Source organism: Simochromis diagramma, unplaced genomic scaffold (genome assembly GCF_900408965.1).
Source record: "Simochromis diagramma unplaced genomic scaffold, fSimDia1.1 OVJJ01000293.1, whole genome shotgun sequence".
NCBI classification, from domain to species: domain Eukaryota; kingdom Metazoa; phylum Chordata; class Actinopteri; order Cichliformes; family Cichlidae; genus Simochromis; species Simochromis diagramma.
The window spans coordinates 9,931,977-9,954,435 of record NW_024386801.1 but is presented as its reverse complement, the minus strand read 5'-3'; the positions used below and the strand labels follow the sequence as shown (position 1 = coordinate 9,954,435).

The 22,459-nt window shown below is 39.7% G+C and overlaps 2 protein-coding genes across 2 annotated transcripts; both read right to left on the bottom strand.

The window, feature by feature from the left end:
* Positions 1-464: 464 nt before the first annotated feature.
* Positions 465-16,343, bottom strand: gnrhr4 (gonadotropin releasing hormone receptor 4). Its single transcript, XM_040025671.1, has 4 exons — positions 15,880-16,343; positions 14,836-15,373; positions 4,263-4,467; positions 465-1,557 (listed from the first exon to the last, which is right to left on the bottom strand). The coding sequence occupies exons 1-4, from the start codon at positions 15,951-15,953 to the stop codon at positions 1,094-1,096; spliced, it is 1,281 nt and encodes a 426-aa protein (XP_039881605.1). The 5' UTR covers positions 15,954-16,343; the 3' UTR covers positions 465-1,093.
* A 4,220-nt stretch (positions 16,344-20,563) lies between these two features.
* Positions 20,564-21,959, bottom strand: LOC120730473. The gene is made up of 3 exons (XM_040026878.1): positions 21,881-21,959; positions 21,348-21,630; positions 20,564-21,112 (listed from the first exon to the last, which is right to left on the bottom strand). The coding sequence occupies exons 2-3, from the start codon at positions 21,555-21,557 to the stop codon at positions 20,564-20,566; spliced, it is 759 nt and encodes a 252-aa protein (XP_039882812.1). The 5' UTR covers positions 21,558-21,630; positions 21,881-21,959.
* Positions 21,960-22,459: the final 500 nt, after the last annotated feature.

Below are 22,459 nucleotides of genomic sequence, written 5' to 3'. Positions count from 1 at the left end.
CGTGCAATATTCTCTGCATAGATGAGAGCAAGTTCATCACTGAGACACACGTGACATCCTGGAGACACCATAACCAAGCTCGCTGCCTGCAACATCATACAGCATGACCAGCCTGCCAGTCGGGCATTGATGATCTGAGAGAGAAATGTCTTTGACGAGTGGGGGATAAAAAAAGAGCAACGATCTGTGACCACCTGCAAAATCTTCTGTTGTTGTTTATAGTTAACCTGTTGTTTCCTCTCTGTTGCACCTTTTGTGTCTTTCATTTGCACCAAAGCTGTTGAAATTCCTAACTACACAGATTTATATCATAAGGTTTAACTGACTGTATGAATTCATTCTTAAATCTAAACAGAAGTTAATCAGTAGAAAATGTAAGATTACAACAACTGGATTTGTAGTATTATTATTGTTATTTTTAATCAGATGCACTGCATTGCTCTATTTTGATGACAGATGTACATTAAATTGGTGGGAAATCTCTTACTGTTTGTGAATTAACAAAGCAAAAAGCTGAAGTTTTTATTCAATAAATAAACACATAAATACATTCACATTACAACATCTTGCAGAACAGAAGCAGCACCATGCAAACATTTACTAATGACCACTATTTTGAGGGAGCAAAGGTTTATGTGATGTTTGATTTACTTTTTAATACAAAACTTCAAAATCCAGATATTTTCTTTAGCCTCAGTCACAGGAAGCAACACAGATTACACTAATACTAATGTGAAATATCCAAATGGCTCTCCTCAAAGATGTTTTTTAGAGCCTTCACTCGAGTCAGATTTTGGTGCAGCACATTAAACACAGAACTGATTTTGGACATGCAGTCAGTATCAACAACATGCTGCATAGGCTCACATTTAATACAATCTGTCTGTACTGAGTCACCCTCAGCCAATGTGGCAGTGCTCTTTCAGATCATATAAGAGGCCTTCGATGTATTAAGTGTGAGAAACCACAGGATTATTGAACTCAAGGTAAGCTATAATACAACATCAATTATATCGGTGGAACATGAACAGATTTATAACACAAAAAGATTTCATTGAGAGAAACACATTCATTTATGGAATTATTTAAGCCATCATATCTTGCTGATTGACATGTCTGGGTTTGAGACATGCTTCATGATGTTGCTTTCTCTTACCACCTCTGTGCTTGCACTGTGAACATCTGAGGCAATCTGCCTGCGAGAGGACAGCCGACTCATTTGTACAAGGCGAGTGTTGTTTTCTAATTCAGTCCGTGCGTTTGAACTTTGACGGCATCTCCTCATACCCTTGTGAAAATGAATGGTAAACAGACCGTAGGTGATGGGATCTAGACAGGCATTGAAAAGGCCAAAAATAAACAGCATATGAGTCAGTGAATGCGAAACTGTCTTTTCCATTTTTTCAGGGAACAACCAATACCACAATCCAAGCAGATAGTACGGGGTCCAGCAGATGATGAATGACGTCACAATGACAATGCTCATTTTAAGAGTTCTCATCCGAGCTTTAGGGATGTTATTGTGGGATCGGCGTAGATGAACATCTCTTGACAGGACTGGAAGAAAAGAAAGCACCACGTCCGTTACTCCATGTCTCCCTGAAAATATACATTCATGTGAAGAAAAGCCTGTTCACAGCACTCTATGCACCCTTACTGCAATCCATAGGAATGATTCACTTGATTAGGTCATCATCAGCAAGTGTAAGCACCTCTGTTAAAGCAAAAAAAATTGGTAGAGGTTTTGGTCTGGAGCATTTAGATTTCTATTCACATGATGCAAAATCTTCCCAGCGGTGGACATATCATCAAAGTCACCGCAAGGTCGACTGTACAGCAGCTCAAGAGCTACATCTGAAGACTCTACAGGTCTCAGTTAGCATGTTACGTTATGATGAATATGATCCCTTTTGGAAGGACTGCCAAGAAAAAGCCTCTGCTCACTGAGAACAACATGGCAGCACAGCTTAAGCTTGCAATGTGAACAAACCACAAGACTTGGAGCCAAAAGTGGAAATGTTTGGCCATGATTCACAGTGCCACATTTGGAGAAAACAAAACACAATCAGCACAAACACCTCATACCAGCTGTTAGTGGTGGTGGACAGGGGAGGATTTGGGCTGGTTTTGCTGGCACAGCACCTGTGGAACCTTGAAGACATTGAGCCAAACATGCAACAGGACTTTGGGACTCAATTACTAATATTCTCATGGAAATCTACATAAAAAAATCTGTTGGAAGGCAAAATTACTGTCGAATTTATGAAATGGGCATATTTTGTTCCCACCACTATGCGTATGTTAGAAGATCAGAATCATTCAGAACCAGCAGCTTTGCGCAATCGCCACTGCTCAGTACCTGTTTCTCTATATAATTAAATATTTTAACCTTGAGGTGAAGCAGAAAAATCAGTCAAGATGTTGTAAGAGAGAAGCCTCAGTCAGTGTTTTGAACCCATTGAGATGGGGTTGGCAGCTTCTGCAGGCAATGCCTAACCGTTGCTATAATTTGGTGATGCAACGATTACGGACTTGATTGGTTGTTGTTTTGGTTATTGCAACAGGTAGAACAATTTGACAAACCACAGGTTTGTATTTATGGGAGGGGGTGTTATGGCCCTATTAGGGCCTCCTCCTGAAGTTGCCTGTGTGGGCATCTTTCCTGCCTTAGTGCCACCTTTTTCTTTTGTACAGCTGACTCACATCAGCAATTAAAGGTATTTAAGGGCAGAGAAAGGTGAGCTCTGGTGGCAGAGTGTCATGTGAGTGGTTGCAGCTAGTGAGCTGTGTGTTTGCAGCTAGTGAGATTGTTTTGTTTTGTGATTGTTTGCTCCTGCTTGGTGGACATGAGTGTGTTTGTTTGCTAACCCTTTTTTGACTTGCTTTTCAGTTTACTGACCGACGCTTGAGTTTTGTTTTGTTTCTTTAAATGGCTTGTCCGTCTCTTTTAGTTGAGTTATTAATAGAAAGTTATTAATAAAACTCTTTCATTTAACCATTTTGCCAATTTGTCTCCTTTTTCTGACCCGGACACCTTTTGTTACTTTCCCTCATCGCCTGGACCCTTTTAGGGGAACGTAACAACCTCTAAGGCATGAAATGAGTAGAAAGTCTGAATGTAGAAAATTGAATAATAGAGTCTGAGGTGCAAGGAAGAAGCCAGAAGAAGCTTAGTTTTGTGTTTCCATGGAGTGACGAAAATATAAATAAAAAAGCAAGACTGAAACTAAAATAACAGGAGTACTCAATATAATTTCCTCTGAGACAATTACTGTGCCTCAAGCAAAAAAAGGTTTGGAATTAAAGTTGGTATGAAAAATACTAACAGAGTACAAGAAAAAGTAGAAAAGGACAAGGTGGAGGACAAGGACCAGTAAGCCTAATCTGTCAGCTCCACATGAGAAACTCACTGCAATGAATAAAATAAATCCTCATTCTCAAGAATCCATTTTCGGTACCAAGAAATTATACTGTAAGTGACGACATATGATGATAATAATAGAAGCTATTTTAAATGACTAATAAGAACATTTAACATATAAGGTGATATAAGAGATAATGGAACAAGTTTGAACTCACAGACGGATTAGGGCCACGACTGCAGTGATGCTGCTGCACAGGTCTGTTGTGGAGATGACAGATCTCCAACATCACCTATGGTCATGAGCTTTGGGTACTAACTGATACAAGCGGCGGAAATAAGCTTTTTTCAAAGGGTGGCTGTGCTTTCCCTTAGCAGCAGTATGTTATTTTCTTTATATACCTTTTTTTGTAATTCTGAGCATTTTGTGGCTCAAGGTGGTTTTTACAACTGTAAACAATGACCAAAAAAGCATAATAATAATTTTAATTATTATTGTTATTATTAGTAGGCCTATTTAACCATGCTGTCATTTGTTCTTATGCATGGTTGAAGGGATTTCTGAATTTGTTCCTAAAATATGAACAAATTCAGGTATAAAAATACATTTTGGATTTGTGTGTGAAACATTCGTATTCCTCAACCTGAGTGAAATGCTGTGGCGGGACCTTAAGAGAACTTTGTATAAACAAATGCCTACAAAACCTGAATGACCTGAAGCAACATTTCATAAGTAAAGAAGAGTGGGCCAAAGTTCCTCCAAAATAATGTGAGAGAAAATCGTACAGAAAAGTTATTACTTAGGCTACTGCTGCTAAAAAATGACTGAGTAATTTAGGTCTACTTTCTTTTTCACGACTGTTTTTTGAAGCCTTTGAAAAAAATAAAAGTAAACACTCACAGTTATTCCGAGCCATGCGGCTGGATATCTCAATGAGGATTCGTGTGTAGCAGAAGATCATGATGGCCAAAGGTAGAAGGAAGAGGCACACAAACGTGAACATGTTGTAAAGGGTCTCCTGCCAGCGCTGGACAAAACTGCCATGGGTGGTGCACTGGGTGAACTTCTCTGGCACCGTGATGGTCACATTGCGAAATATAAACATCTGGATAAAAAAAGACGAGAAAAGTTCTACTGAGCGACGGCACTGCATCCTCGTGATCTATCCTGTAGTCAAGCATGATGTAAGTGGATCATGAATATTTAGTGATCAGTTAATCTAATAAGAAAGTAAAACTGAACACAGTGATATTTTACCATATGCTTGCATAGAATAACACTTAAAGGTGTTTTCTGATCAAATGCTTGGGTCTGAAAATGCTTGGTTAAGGCCTCGTCTTTCATCCTGGGATTGACACTTTGCTGAAGTTAGCAAAGGATACTGGTTTTCTTTAAAACCCTTCAACTGGAAATGCTTTAGAAATTCAAATCTCTGCATGGAGGTGGTCTGGGCATTACAGTCTCTGCCATAGTTACTGTAAAAACATCTGAGAGATAATTGTGAATAAGCACAATTTCTTCTTTTTTTTGTCTGTTAAAATCATTTTTGTCTGTTTTACTGTCTTTACAGATCCTCTAATCGATATTGAATCCACAGCCAGCAAGCGAAATGTTCATTCTGACACATTTTAAGGCAGTTGGACATCGTCAATAATTGTTGTCTGAAAATCTGTGAATAAGAGCAACAAGTGTGAGTACCTGTATAGTATAGCTGTTTATTACATCCCCCACTCAAGCAAAGTATCCCCAGTTCAGTTCTGGGAGAAGCCACAAATCTCTTTGGGCATGTGGTGCCAAAGGCTGCCAAATCAAACATGTGCAGCTTCCCTTTGGGGTGACTCCCTATCAATGAGGGAGAAGCTGAAAGTAGGGATTTCCAGACTGGTTAAAAAGATCCTAGCTACAGTATCAGGAAGAGAGTAAAAAATAGGGATCATCCAATAATTTTAGGGTTAAGGCTGCACTTCTGGCCCTTTATGTTTACATGTCAAGGTATCCTTAAGCAAGGAAGAGACTCCCAGTTGCTACTGATAGACAGGTCATTACTTTGAGTGCATTATTATAACTCATAATTCACAATATAATTGCAATCCATTTAATACTTCCATACAAAGAGAAATGATGATTGCTTTCACAATAGAACAGTTTTAAAAAACTGTTAACTTAGCCGTGCATTACTATAGCAGATATTATTTCTGTTTAAGATTCAGCACTCTATTCATTACATGATAGTCCTCAATGTCTTGCTGGAATATACCTGATGAAAGTAAAGCACCAAGTAATCGAACGTGCTGCTTTTGCTGCTGGGCTGCAGTGCAATTACTTGAGGGCTGCTGTGGCTCAGGTGGTAGAAGGTTATCCACTAATGACAGAAGTCAGTGAGATTTTGATGCCCTCGAACCAAGCTTTTAGAAAAACATGTTGCTGGAAAACACGCTCAAAATTAGGACTTGTTTTCTGAAGAACAAAAACACTTTTCAGCTTCAGAATTTAATATTTGTTGTTGTCCTATATCAACTTAAAAAGAAATATTTGCATTCTGTTTGGAAAGCTTAGTTCCAAATCTGAACTCATAATATGTTGCTGTTTTTACGTTAAAAAATTAAAAAACAATTATATGTTTCACAATCTGAATGCTTCTAATTTTCAAATCTGCTTTATTATGTGTTCATGAAGATACACAAATAGACAGTCACAGTGTTTCTAGGGAAAGTCAAACCTCGGGGCTCAAGCATTTAGTTTGGATTTGAAGTGTCTGTGGGAAGAGAAAAGAAACAAACAGCAGCAGAATTGCTCCTGGCAATTTTGCTAAAACATAAACTGGAGTTTGTTGGCGGCTCTCACATAAATGAGAAACATGTTGTAAATTGGTAAATGCATGCATTTTCTTCCCAGGTATGAATAGGCACGTGTGAGCAAGACACTTTTGTTATTAAAAATCGTACATACCATGAATGAGCCCAATCGAATTTATACACTTTTCATGGAAAAGTGTATAAAGTCATGTTTCTGTTGAATGTTTATTAGTGTGGGACCCCAGTAAGATTCCCACCTGTACTAGAAGAGCTACCATCTGGCTCCCTTCCACACTTTCACTTCCAGTTTGGCTCTCAAAGGCTAAGTGGAAGAACCTCCCCGCTCCTCACCCAACATTTATACTGGTGAGAGAGCTCCTGACATTTTTCAGAGCAAAAGTGGAGCAGGGTATTAATTTTTGAGAGAGAATGTGCTCATAATATAACAGTATGAGGCTGAAGGTGATGTCATTGCTATTGATGTTTTAAAGCGACGTAGACATCGCTTCAACAAATTGGTAAGGGGAGAAATAAAATGCCGTTGGCAGAATTTCAGTGGAACATCCAGTAAAAACGTTTAACCAGCAGTCTCTCTGGTTTTCAAGCTTAAATTGCTGAATGAAGTGCAACCTTATCTGTAATACAGTATATGCATATAACAAACTGTCCTTTTATATCACCTCCTAGCATTGGGGTATATGTACAGTATATTAGTTTACATGCTGACTTTCAGTATGAGGCATTGGGAGATTTGTTAGTGTGACCTTACCCAGCAGAGAAATTATCATTTCACCTCTGGTAACTAAAGATCACACTGCTCTTTTGATACAAAGCTGGGGAAAAAAAGTGAAGATATGCACACCCTGCATACCATCTATAAATTTTAGTATAAATCATGCATCCATAAAGTGTTCTGGGTTTAATCTTGTTCTGATTGTTTTCTGATGAAATCGTGGGACTCGAGCGTGCACGACTGCATTAACATTTGCATGAGCCTGTTCTCTTTTGGTCTGTGAAGAGTTCGAAATAATCAAGAGAGGTTTTTTTTTTTCTTTTTTCTTGGTTTTCAGCGGAAGAGGTTTTGAGAGGTCATGGACTTTGGTTACTCAGTGTTGTGCATTATGTGTGCAGCAAACAAATTTGAGGGAAGAAAACTGAGAGCTTTAAGTTATTCGCTGAAATATATTCTGTGTAATAAGTCACTGAAAAAAATGCATTGCACTTGCAACATAAATATCTTTGTGTGTAACATACACTCACCAGCCAGTTTGTTAAGGTATACCTTGCTAGTACTGGGTTGGACTGCCCTTTTTGCCTTCAGAACTGCCATAATGCATAATAAGATGCTGGAAACATTCCTCAGAGATTCTGGTCCATACTGACATGATAGCATCACGCAGTTACTGCAGCTATGTCGATATGAATCTCCAATTTCACAACATTCCAAAGGCGCTCTATTAGATTCAGGTCTGGTAACTTTGGCCATTTGAAAACAATGAACTCATTTTTATGTTCAAGACAGCAATTTGAAATGATTTGAGCTTCATGACATTGTGTTTTATCCTTCTGGAAATAGTCACTGGAAAATGGGTACACTGCGATCATAAAGGGATGGGCATGGTCAGTAAAGAAAATCAAGCAGGGCTGAAAGTGTGCCAATAAGAAGAAGGTATCTCCCACACTATTACACCACCACCAGGACTCTAAACTATTGATACAGTACAAGACAAGAAGGATCCGTGGTTTCATGCTGGGGTGGAAATTGAGACTCATCTGACCAGGCAAAGTTTTTAGAATCTGGTCCATCTAACTATCTAATCGTCAATATTTGTCCTGCCCACATATGTAGATCTCTAATTGGAGCACAACATTTGTAAAGCCTGAGTACAACAGTTTTACAATAAACAGCATATATGGACAAATTTGCATTTTATGGCTGAAAAAGTCCACCTAAGAAACAGAGAGAGGAATGACAATGTCTGGCAGTGAAGCGAGGACAAGACAACAGAATATATAGGAATATGCAGAAGAGTGCAGAGGATTGATGTGGCGTTCCTGCTGGATCTTCCTGTTACAATGCAAGAGAGAGCATTAGAGGGGAGGTTAATAAGAATCTGTGGCCCAAAGGAGCCACAAGATAGCCAGTGATTCACAGCACAGTACCTCTGTCCTTAGAAGACTCATGTTTACCTCCTGCAGTATCTGATTTTTGATGCTGCTAGTTTACATGTTTTGTTCTGAGCAGTTTTAAATGTTTTTTTTGTTTTGTTTTTGCTGTTGTAACTGTAGTTTCCTCCATTGTATGATCCTTGAAGGACACATTTCCCCTAAGAACTTTAAGTGGTCTTTTTTTCTTTTTTAAGTAGAATGTAAAATCCTGTCCTTTTGAAATGGACATCTCAAGAGCATTCATTCAGTTGGCTACAAAAAAGCATTGAGATGTTTAAAAGAAATTATTCTGGTATAATAAGCGTTCAGGATTGTCTGTCATTCTGACAAAAATCTTTATTTTTATTTTACCACTTGAGTTTAAACAGTGGCAGAAGAATTTGTAATTTTGGTGGAAATGATTTATTCTTTGACACAAAAGTTTCAAGTGTGTTACAACCTTTTAGCATTTTGTTTTATATGAGCTGTTTTAAGAAACTTATATTCAATTAATGTATGTTTCAAGTAAGATTTATAGATAGAAAAAAAACGTAAATGTCACGGACCGGCTCTGGGGACTCGGGGTCCGTGGGCAGTGGGGACTATGACTGTTATTATTATTATTATTATTATTATTATTATTGTTGTTGTTGTTGTTGTTGTTGTTGTTATTTGGTGTGTTGTCTGCACTGCCCCTGTGCACATCTGTATGTAGGCAGGTATGTGTGTGTGTGTGTGTTGCCTTTCTTCTGTGACCAAGTTACAGGCACCTTCAGCCCTGGGGGCGTGGCCTGACTTGAGGGCTGGCCACACCCGAAGTCCTTGCTGCACACCTGCTCCTCATCTGGGCTTGTCGGGGGAGCTATTTAGATGAGCGATGGAGCTTCCACCGACGCTGGATTATTGCGTTTGACTACACGAGGAGTGTGGGACGAGAAGGAGCAGTGAGCACGGGGAGTGCAGGGACACTGGGGCAGAGAGCACTACACTACACACTACACGACTTTTGGGAAGAAGACACTACACGGGAGTCTGGGAAACTGGGGATTTATTGTTGTTTACTTCACCACCTTGTAAATAAACACTGTTGCACTGAAGAGTCCGCGTTTGGGTCCTATTTCCCCATCTCCCCACGGTCTGCCAGCCAGACCGTGACAGTAAATAAAAGAAGCAACACAAAAAGGGAAAGAAATATTACAAAAAGGGAAGCGCAGAAACAATATTATACAGTTACTTCTATTTTTAATGTGGGGGACTTGCTAGGACATCCTATTAAATTATTTTATGCTGCATTGCGTTTTTTCATAATTTTAAAAAAATCAGGACACACATGCTGATTTGATTCCCAAACTCATGAAATATTCCTTAAAGACATATATAAGTCTAAAATTAGTCTCCAGGGCACAGTAATGATCAAAGCTAAAAAGTGAGCTGATAACACTGTAATAAACGTAATATTTTACATATACAACTTGCAAATAATTTTCCTGCAGTATATAATGTGTTACAGTGTGTCAGTGTGCTTTATAAAATTACACCTGTGTGTAACATTAAAGATAAATACCCCGGAGTACCTGAAAATCAGCCCAATCACCCCAAGACATTATTGAAAGTGGCCAATGACCACAGGGGTATGTGAAAATGGGAAAACCTCAGTCCATCCATGCACCCATCCTTTTATATAACTACTTATTCAGCAGTTGTGTGTGGCTGTTGTCTGTGCCAGCAGGGCAAAAAGCATGGTACACCCTGGACAGGCTGTCAGCAAAAAATCCTGTGTGGCCAGTGAATTTCTTAATCTGGTTTTTGCTCCTATAGCCATAGACTTTATAAAAGAAGAATGTAGTCACCATTTGATTTGGTCATTTGGTCAGTAGGATCCCAATTTGAAGCTTCAAATTGAGTGTGTTCAATATCACCATCTTGGTGTTTTGTAGGGGTGCAACAATACACAAAATTCTCGGTTCGGTTCGATACTTTGGTGTCACGGTTCGACATTTTTTCGATACAAAAAAAATGTTCATGCTTTTTTAATTTGTCATTTATTAAAATTATAAATATATTTTTTAACTCAAAAGTACAGTTTTTAAATTTAATGTTGCTGAAACAACAAAGGGATAAAATAATAAATCTATCTGATCGAGAAATCACTCATCTTTGGAAAAGAGAGTTTATTACAGAGAAATGGCTCTTTCCGAAATAAAAGCTATACTATACGCTTCTTCTGGGGTATGTTGACTATGTGCACGTTAGCATATGCTACTTCCGGTGTGGAAACTCCTGTGGGGAGCTTTGTTTCCGGTGTCCTATTCACGCCCTGTTTACGGTCCAAAACAAGTTAAGCAAATGAATGAATCAAGCAGCGATTTACATTTCTATAGATGTCTTGGGCATTTACCCAATATATCTGTAAATGATGTTCACCGACTTGTTGATATTTTTTCCCTGCGCCTCAGAGCAAAAGAGAAAAGGGATTCAAATGTTATATTTCTCAGCTGTCCCTCGTTTATCGCGGGTGTTATGTTCTAAAAATAACCAGCGATAGGTGAAATCAAGTAGCCAATTTTATTTTTTGACGGTGCAAAACGTTTCGTGGACATCGTGGACATACAGTACTGCACTTCAGAGTCACACTGCTAGCGATCGATGCAGCGATTCTGTACTGTACAGGAGAGACGGCACGGAGGAGATCGTCTGCAGCGATCAGGACGCAGGACACAATGTGACGTAAAAAAAGCATGCAAACTTGCACTAAAAAATCTGAGAAACAGCGAGGTGAAAGGTGAACCGCGTTATAGCGAGGGACCGCTGTAATTTTGAAGGTAAGTCACAACATACCCTTTGTAAATACTAATGTAGAGAAACCCTTACCAGCAATCATTCATTTTTTGTGTGGCTTTTTTTCACGGTTTGTTAACATGCTGTGTAGGTGTACACTTGACTAGCTGATATCGACATAACGGGGGAAACATCTGGTTTGACTATTCTTCACCTGTAGTTTGAATGCTGAACATTTGCCTGTTTAAATCACAAGACCAGTCACTATACAGAGATGTGCTTCTGAATGTGGACGATGTGTCTTCTGCATGCAGTAATGCAGTTCTGCTTGTGTTGAGTGATGTAAACAACTGATCGATCTAAACTCTTTAAACGTCAAAGTTGATCATTAGATTTTTTATGACACAACAGTGGTGAGTGTTCCCACCTTCTCCTCTTTGTAACTTAACGCGATCTTTCCGTTTTCGAGTTTTGGACATGATTTTGGAGTATATCTTCGCAGTAGCGATTGACCGCAAAGTAAAGCTACCGGAAATGTACAACCCCACATCCAGTCTCAAACCAGGAAGTTATTATTTTCTCGTGCACAGGGTCAATTCTCAGCAGCATATTAAACATATCAGGTCCCCATAAGGAGAATCATGTGCTAACGGCTGTCTAAATGACTCGGGTAAAGTTTGTAGCATGTGTGCTTGTTGCTTTTGTCTGCTTCCACTTGTCTTTGCACTAGGATGATGTCGGAGTAAATGTGCAGTCATATTCGTTGTGTTCCCACTAGTGCTGTCAGCGTTAATCTGAAATGACATGAACACCACAACACAGCAAATCTCCGTTAACGAGCTACCGTGGAACTAGTGATGGGTCGGTCGCGAACGAAATGGCTCTTAGAGCCGGATCTTTGACGTGAACGATGCGAGTCGGCTCCTTATCACAAGCTGTGTTTTTTTTTTTTTTCTCTCACCCTCTCTCTCGCACTTTTTTTCCGCTTCACTCAGCATGCGAGCCTTGTGCTTTACGCTGGGAAAAGGGGGGAGGGGCGGTAGTTACACTCACAGTAGCACAGGAACAGAGCAGGAGGGAGAGAGAGAGAGAAAGAGAGCCAGGGACAACAAGGTCACATTAGAAAGGTATAGTAATCATTCACAACTATTTTCAGTTGCAGATGATAAAGGATTCAGAAAGTTTATTCATGCAGGTCCATATGACAGAGAATATGCATCTTCTTTATGTTTTCATATTTTAATTTATATTTAATTGTGTTGTGGTTTGCAGTGTTTTGTGTTGTTTCACTTTAAATTTGTAAAAGGAAAAAGCTGAAAATTTAAATAGTTAAAAGTTGAAATGTGAATAGTTGATTTTTCTATTATATGATTTATTTATTACATTTTATGTGGAGCGAATAAATAAAAGTATATTTACGGTGGCCCCTACAGACAAAGCACATACAAACTTCAAAACATGTACAAGCTCCAAAACACGTAAAAACTCCAAAACACGTAAAAGCACGTACAAACTCCGAAGCACGTACAAACTCCAAAACACGTAAAAACTCAGAAGCACATAAAAACTCAAAACACGTACAAAAGACAACAGAAGTGCTCCAGGATGCTAGGGGCAGTGTTGAGCTTTTGTTACCTAGTGGCTACACAAGCCAGCAAGTACCAACGACCGGATTTGGTGTGTGGTAATAACAGGTAAATGAACTTTTTTTTTTTTATTTATTATTTGACTATAAATATGAATGCTTGTGTATAAATACACAAACAATACACATATGCTTTCATGCTTTCAATTGTGTAATTTAAGTGATCTAGGTAGCTCTGTTTTGGAAGTTCAGTTCATGCTAGAAATGTGTTTTGGAGTTTGTATGTGCTTTTTGGAGTTTGTACGTGTTTTGTCTCTAGGGGCCACCGCATATATTTATATATAAACATATATAAATAAAACCACTTTTTTTTACATTAGTAATTCCTTTTGTGCATAATTTTATATTATTGTTAATAATAAATTAATTAAAGCAACAAAACAACCTGAAGAGCCGGTTCTTTTTAGTGAGCCGAGCCGAAAGAGCCGGTTCTCTAAAAAGAGCCGGAAATCCCATCACTAGTGTCAACACGTTAACTTGCAAACTGCGCTAACGCACTAGTTCCCACCCATGTAATTGAGCATTGCGTGGCACATCCGACATACTGTTTTACTTTTGTCCATGAGGGGCTTACCTTCAGGGTCATACTTCACATGAAGACCAAAATAGTCCCAAAGGCCAGATCTGAATGAGAGTGGGGGAGGTTCAATTTGCCATGTTGCAACAAGCTTAGCTTCTGTCTTGCTAGCTTGTGCTACGCTCAGTGGAACTGCGCTCGACAGTGCAGCCTAGGCGGAGTAGTCGAACGCAGATCCACTGAGCTCTCAACACAGACAGCATCGTCAGAAGGAAAGTTGATCAAATAAATTAAAAATTTTGTATTGTTCATACATATGCATACCGAACCAAAGCACTGTATCGAACGGTTCAATATCGATACGAGTATTGTTGCACCCCTAGTGTTTTGATATCAAATGTGAACAGAGAGAATCCTCTTTCCTGACACTTAGAATCTCGATAATTTACAAATGTACAAAAATAACTTTATTCTTTATTCAGTATGACCTGTGGCCTGCAGCTGACACCATAAAATCATCTGAAAAGTGTTTACTGAGGTCAAAGAGTAAAGGGGGCCACGAGAAAGAACAGCTCCATCCACTTTTGACCTGATGCTACTTGAGCTTGGAGTGCTCAAAGAGAGTAGAGAAGCACTATATAAGAACCAGTCCAATACCATCCTGTCTAAGCTCACTCTACAAATTAAGTGAAGTCTAAAAAGTCTGTTAAACGGAACTTTGTCTCTCTGTGTCAAAGTGCCCTTGGGCAAGAAACTGAACTTCAAGTAGGTCCCATGTGTGAGCACCTCTGCCACACTGGTTTGTGATAAGCACACTGAAAAGTGTGCAAACGGCTGAAAAGTGTGCAAATTGCATCCAATTTAGTCACATGAACACTGTGTATAACAAGTTATGTTGTGAATTCTTAAGTTCCTGCAGGCAACCTGATGAAGGTCCCCAGCCTCCTTTGTTATGCGCTAACTGAAGGGTAAAGGCATAAGGGGGGGGGGGGGGGGGGGGGCTTCATCAGTCTCACAAAGTTACCAGTCTGGCCTGCTGGACAGCATTGGAAAATGTGAGCTGTTTTTTCACATATTAAAAAATCATAAAACACATTAATTTTTTTAGCTTTTCCGAATGATAAAGACCTGCACCATAGCCCTTCACACTACACCAAAGTAAATAACTAAGAGATAAACAATTTGTTTCTGAAAAAAGGGACAATTTCTGTCAATTAACAAAAAAATTCTGTTTTAAACTTAGAGGTCAGTCTGGCCAATGAGCAGCTAGAGCTTTTTCCACATAGAAAAACTGAGATTTATTATTAAACTTCTTTTTCTCATACTAAAATATATGAGAGATCAAATGTGGAATATATATTTTTTTTAATCATTTATTTAGTTTATTTAGTCTAGAAATTAATGAAATTTATATTTAAACTCAAAAGTGTTTTCATGCGCTTATATTTAGTTTAACCACGTGGTATTTTCAAATTTTACGATCAAAACTTGAATTTTGGGTTTAAATAAAATTTAAATAAAAATTAATTCACTTTTTTTTCCTCATTAAATTGCAAACTCACAGGGTAGCAACACCATGTCCTCTTTTACCTGAGGGAGTGAAAGGATGACACTCATGGTCCAGGCCACAGCCAACATGACTTTGCTCTTCCTTTTGGCCTCACTGATTCCCAGCGGATTGAGGATGGCGGACTGTCTATCCAAACTAATGACCACTGTCACAAAAGCGCAGGAGTACATCGCCACCAGCTTCATGAACATCAGCAGCCTGCAGGCGACGTCCCCCGCCTGCCACTGCACCGTGATGTTCCACACCGCGTCCACCGGCATCACGATGAAAGTCACCAGCAGGTCGGCCACCGTGAGGTTCATGATGAGGATCCGGACGTGTGACTTGCGCCTGCCGCCGCTGCTGGCAGCCCACAGCACGGCCAAGTTGCACACAGCCGACACCGCGCACAGAGCGAAGGTGATGATGACTCTGACTTTGGCTGCTGTGGAGAAAGTGGGAAGCTCGAGCGCGTCTCCATCTGCACTCTTATTGCACGCTGAGGTGGGTCCCTGACAGCTGCCATTCACTGTTTGATCCGTCAGCTGGTGGTACATAGCCTGACGGAGATCGGACTGACTGGACCCAAAAACAAGATTAAAAGAGAAGAAAAGAAAAGTTAGAATGTGTATCTCTTCTCCTCCAACATCTCCAGCGCGGAACTGCAAGTCTGAAAGGGGAAAATAAAAAAAAATCTTCATTCAACCTGATAATAAATGCAAAAGGTGTTGTGCCTTATGCATATGTGGCATTTTCTACCGAAGAATGTATGTCCAGCTTTAATTATATTGCCGAATGGGCTGCTGTGCGCAAACTATCAATAAAAAAATGGAAAGAATACACACAAAGAATGCAGAGGATATAGAAGAACATACAAAATAATTCAAAAAGAGGTAAAGAAAATGCAAAAAAATAACAAATAAAATAACCGAGATGTAAACATTTCCTAAACTTCTAGTCTCATCCTTTAATTTCTCGCTGTTTCATACCTTCCCATCTTCCTGACGTTATTCCAAAGATAAAGAAAGTCAGGGGGGAACAAATCGGAATTAAACCAATTTATGACCCAGAAATAAACGACTTACCCGCCGTTACCAGTGATCGCTAAAAGAGAGCGTGTTACTGCAGTCACTGCAGCTGTTGCTTCAGACCGCTTCATTCGTCCGCTGTGCAAAATGACAACCAACGCCGTCACTCGGGTTAACCATTCACGAACCGGTGCCGCTCCTAATGTTAGATCTGGAGGAAGACAGACGAATTATTCGGCAAGCTGTGAGGGGGGCGGGGGGATGCTGCTGAGGAGAGTAAGCCTCCTTTACCCAGCTTTATTTTCACTGGAGAAACTTCATCATAACATGGATTTGATGTTTGCTTGGAGCTGCAGAGAAGCATTTTACTTCCCATCAAACTGGGACCATAACAAATACCTTTACTGGTGGTTGAATTCGGTGAAATTTTAAAGCTCTTTCATTTTTGAAGTTTGACGTTTTCTTTGTTGCTGCTAAATTGGAGGGGAAGGCAGTTTTGTTAAATTAAAACAGGCAAACATCCTCCTTTAATCCTCCTGTTACTTTGCGGGTCAGATTGACCCAGAACAGAAGAGATGTCACATGTCATCTGCATCACTACAGAAAACGAAAAAGATCAAAATTATAAAAGAAAATTGTAAAATAATCAATGCCAGTGTTTCTGACACTTTTGGATGAGTAAACATGCCCGAGTCAAATTGACCGGGGAACATAAGTGTTCCTGGAAACCAACATAACAAGAGGGCTAAGTACTGATGGAAGATAGAACTTGTTACTTTCTGATTATTGTAAATTACATTTCACCTCATCACAATACTATTTTCAAGTGATAATCCTTCCATTTGCGCAACATCTCTAAAATTAGAAATATCCTGTCTCAGAGTGACGCTGAAAAACTAGTTCATGCATTTATTACTTCCAGGCTGGACTACTGCAATTCATTATTATCAGGATGTCCAAAAAACTCCCTGAAAAGCCTTCAGCTAATCCAAAATGCTGCAGCAAGAGTGCTGACAGGGACTAGAAAGAGAGAGCATATTTCTCCTGTTTTGGCTTCCCTTCATTGGCTTCCTGTTAAATCCAGAATTGAATTCAAAATCCTGCTCCTCACATACAAGGTCTTAAATAATCAGGCCCCATCTTATCTTAATGACCTTGTAGTACCATATCACCCTATTAGAGCACTTCGCTCTCGCTCTGCAGGCCTACTTGTTGTTCCTAGAGTATTTAAAAGTAGAATGGGAGGGAGAGCCTTCGGTTTTCAGGCCCCTCTTCTGTGGAACCAGCTTCCAGTTTGGATTCGGGAGACAGACACTATCTCTACTTTTAAGATTAGGCTTAAAACTTTCCTTTTTGCTAAAGCATATAGTTAGGGCTGGACCAGGTGACCCTGAATCCTCCCTTAGTTATGCTGCAATAGACGTAGGCTGCCGGGGGATTCCCATGATGCATTGAGTTTTTCCTTTCCAGTCACCTTTCTCACTCACTATGTATTAATAGACCTCTCTGCATTGAATCATATCTGTTATTAACCTCTGTCTCTCTTCCACAGCATGTCTTTTATCCTGTCTTCCTTCTCTCACCCCAACCATGCGCAGCAGATGGCCGCCCCTCCCTGAGCCTGGTTCTGCTGGAGGTTTTTTCCTGTTAAAAGGGAGTTTTTCCTTCCCACTGTTGCCAAAGTGCTTGCTCATAGGGGGTCATATGATTGTTGGGTTTTTCTCTGTATCTATGAAGCGCCTTGAGGTGACTTTTGTTGTGATTTGGCGCTATATAAATAAAATTGAATTGAATTGAATTGAAGTGTCAGTATCAAATGTACGAAGTTATATATTTGCAGCTGTAACTGTGACCCTGCTGCTTGGGCCGGGCCTCCTGTGTGTGTTTTTCTTCTTCTGTCTGTTTGTGTTGTCTTGCAGGCTTCCTCTGGCTGGAGTTTATCATTGCAACTGACAGCACTAGATCAGTCTCCCGGGAACATTTACATTTACTGTCTTTGTAGTCCCTGCACCATGCTTTTGCTATCTATCTATCTATCTATCTATCTATCTATCTATCTATCTATCTATCTATCTATCTATCTATCTATCTATCTATCTATCTATCTATCTATCTATCTATCTATCTATCTATCTATCTATCTATCTATCTATCTATCTATCTATCAATTCTGTCTTAAATTCTTGTTAGTAATGCACTTTCTGTGTTAATTATGCACATATCACAATGTTAGGGCAGCTCATCTGTTATTGAGAGGAGTTTTGCTCCCTTACAGTTCTCACCGTGGCTTCAGGGAGGACGAAAACTGAAGTGTGGTCTTGGCTCTCTGTTTATACACTGACCTTTTAACCGTAAATTAATCACAATGTAGAAATGAAGTGTATCTCTTGTGCTCAGTCTAGTAAAAGGTGGCCTTGGATGATATTTATGGAGGATAAGGAGATCTTTTTGACAAAGTGTTGGCAGTGAAGCTTAATAGATAATGTTTTGCCCCACCAAAAAACTAAATAAATAAATCAGATGATAATTATGATTTTAAAAAGGGCATTGTCTACTGTGTAAAGTAAGGTCAAATGTGGAATTAAGAAAACAGCTGTCTGTGTTACTAATATACTAATATACTGCAGGATGTTACTTTAGGGTTTACATTTGAGCACAAATCCAGAGTCCCTTCATAAAGGTCAAGGTGGGCTCCTTTTACGATGCGTCTAGTAAGTAGGTCAATCATCAAAAGCTACCACAGCAGCCGGAGACGGTGTATTTACTCTAATATAATCAGTAAATACAAAGTAATCGGTGATAATGTCATTTTGTATCAAAATTCTACAGCGTTTGTTTTACTGAAATAAAAACCACAATGATTAATCGTCCCTAAACTGTGATACTCTTTTATGTTAATTAAATTATTGCCTGAATAATTGTACAATATAAAGTGCCTTGAGGCGACTGTTGTTGTGATTTGGCGCTATATAAATAAAACTGAATTGAATTGAATAATTCACATCTCAAGATAAAGACATGGAAGTGTCAACTATAGAAACAAAGGCCAACTCAATGGTAGAAAGGCTAATGGGCTTTGATTTAAGTCGCCACACTGTTACCTTCTTATTTAGTAAATTACCCACTGTGATGTGACAACTCATGTGGGTAATCACAGTCTGGCTGGAATGAATGTTCACTTCTCTCTGTGGGTTTAGAGTCTGTTTTGTTGGTGAATTAACGCTTCCCTCAAAGCCGCAGATCCATTTAGCCTCCTGCCTACAAACACTGAGGGGAGAGAGATAGACTGAGGAGTGGAAGTGTGAAGGACATTACCCATAATTTCATGCATTTTTCATTTTTCGTTCTCATTGAGCCACTTCTTCCTCTCACGGATCATCTTACCCAAAGGCTTTGGCACACATAATCAGCTATATTTCAACATCACCCTTATAGTGGTGCAAGCAAACGCAGCGATTCATTTCAGGGTAGCACTAGCCTTGATTCAGGAATTCACCCCTCATTTCATCATCTTTTACAGGGAAATACGAGCAGCACTTTATTGAAACATTTGTTACTGTAAATACAGTAAATGAGTCAAAAACAATTGAATAATTGGAACAAGCTTGAAATTCAATCTTTATCTACAGGGATCATTCTTCAGATTACTTGAAGGACATTCAAAGCTCTTCTTCAGATATTAGTTGCCTTTTGTTTTGTTTTCTGTCAAGAAGATCCCACATGGCTTCAAAAAATGTTGAGGTCCAGATTCTTCAGATTCATCATTCTGTAAAACAGGTTCAGACTGCACAGACCAGACAGCAGGAGGTGAATGTGCCATGAGACCATGTTTCCACTCCTTTGTAGAAGTGACTCTGTCCTTTTTTACAGTTTCACTCGATTGGTTTGGCTCATTTCTTGAAACCGAGATGACATTCTCAAAACCATAAGGTCATTTGGCCAAACAGTCTTACAGTTCTGCCCAACATTATAGCTCACTAGCAAAATCAAATATCTTTCCCCAAACTCTTCGTCCATGCTTCAAAAGCAGATTCCTTTCCCATATAAAAGGTCAGTACAGTCAAAATAGCACAGATCCTTCCCAATTGCCTTGGCACATGTGCATTCATTTAGTGCTTTTGTCAAAATAACCTGGATGGTTTAGCACAACACCATGGATCCCCTGCAAAAGCTCATATCTCTCCCAAAAGAGTTTATCCATGTGTCAAAACTAAATATCCTTCTCATATAAATAGTCAATGCCCCCAAAATGCATTATACCTTTGGCATTGTTTAAGCACTGCAAGTCAAAATGCTTAGACGTTTTGTCACTGAGGCACAGGTCTAGCAACAGAATACCACTATGAATAAAACTAAAAGATTTTACAGTAAAATCAGCCTCCAATAAACCACTCATACTCAAGGAAACTGTAAACATTTTTATTCGTACAAAGAAATGTTAACATTAGAGAACATACTGTGACAAGAAAACATATACAGGATCCTGTAAATGTGAACAGTTATAAACACAAACAAAAAAAAACAAAAAAAAACTCTAGCCTACCATACTGTAAATAAAGTTTCAGAACTATAGTACAGTAATATTTTCAGTGGTCGCCATTGTCACCCTCTCTTTCCTGGCCACCATCCTCATCCCCCTGGCCATCGACGCGCTGCTCTCTGTCAGGCCATAAATTCTCATCCACATCGCAACGGATATTTTCTCTTGCGATGCAGCGAGGGAAGAAACGGCGTGAATGTCTCAACCATCCCCTACATTGATGTCCTCACATGCAGCATCCATTGCATGCAGCAGGGCCCTCTGGTCTTGAGCCTGATGCTCATACACCCTCCACCTCCAAGCTGAAAAAAACTCCTCAATTGGATTTAGGAAAGGAGAGTAAGGTGGAAGAAACTCCATTAGCATCCGGGGATGGGTGGTGAACCAGGTTCTGATGCGTGGGACGCGGTGGAAGTTCACATTATCCCACACGATGACATAATGTGGTAGCTGAGGTCCTTCTTCACCTCTCTCATTTTCTGGGATCAGATCAGTATAAAGGTGGTCCAAAAAATTGAGGAGCTTTTGTGTATTGTAGGGCCCTAAACTGGGAATGTGTGTGGCCACACCTCTTTCTGATATAGCGGCACACATTGTTATATTTGCTCCTCGCTGGCCTGGGACATCCACAGTGGCTCGGTGGCCAATGATGTTACGGCCACGCCTTCGACCTTTGGCCAGGTTGAAGCCAGCTTCATCAATGAACACTAGGATGTGAGGGGTTTCGTTGCCTTCTAATGCCATTATTCTCTACAATAGAATAGAAATAAATCTAATCAGTCAAGTAGAGAAGGATACTGCAGGGAGGATCTAAAGTACTGTAAAAACAGGGAGTGGAAAACTGAAGACAATTTCTAGGCAAAATGCTCTAGTCACACAAAGCTGGATTCTGAAGGTAAAAAGGATAACGCAAAACAAAAAAACAGTGGTAACCATGTCTTACTGTAATAGTGTTACAATGATAGACAACCAGTAGTTGACTTACATGCACATACTGGTACCGCAGCCCTTTCACTCTGTCAGAGTTTCTCTCAAATGGTACCCTGTAAATCTGTTTCATGGTCATCTGATGTTTCTTCAATACCCGGTCTATTGTGGAGATGCTGATAGAGTTTATATTTTGGAACATTACATTGTCTAGCAGGATTGCATTACGAATCTGTCTCAGTGTGATGGCATTATTTGCAATGACCATGTTGCATATTTCTCGTTCTTGTTGTTCATTTAGAAGTTTTCTTCTGCCACCCACTTGAGGCTGTCGTCCAATCCTAGACATACAAGTCAAAGGTCAACACTGTAAATTTGTTACGAAATGAGTTACCAATGTAATTGTACTGCTGTTTTATGGTACCAAAAGTGTGATGCACTGCACAGTGACTGGAATACTATTCACAGTATTTTCTCCATTTGTTTTCTTTGTCATTGTTATAGTATCATATGACATCACATGAAGATATTACAGTACTCTAGGCCTACACACACACCAACACTGAATAGTTCAATAGCATAGTTCTGTACCTGTTTTCCCTGCGAAAGGTTTGGATGATGGAGGAGACTGTAGACCGAGGCACATTAGGCTGCACTCGGCGACCTGCCTCTGCCATTGTGGGGCGATGGTTTATAACGTGGTCAATAAGGGTGGCCCAGATTTCATTTGGGACATCATGGTGCCTCCGTGCTCCTCGGCCTCTTCCCCCTATTCCTCCACGCATTCTCACTCCTCCTCTTCCTCTTCTTCTTCCTCCTCTTCCTCGAGCAGGAAGTTGCTGTTGTACTTGGCGAGGTGCTTCCATGTTCACACTGCAAATGAAACTGGCCCCAGGCCAAGCTCTGTCTATATACTTTTGGCAGCAGTCATAATCATAGACAACACCTGTCAGGTATCTAAACAACCTGTTTGATTGGTCATCTGAGATGTGGGAAACTGCTCCTTCATTAGTTCTAATTTCACCTGATTGATTGTCAAGTACTGTCATAACTTTATCAAATGTTCCAAGATATTCTTTCATGGTATTATATCTTTGACTAATTTTGACAGTTGAACAGACAATTGTGCATTTGATGACTTACACAATGAAACCATGCTGATATGTTTTG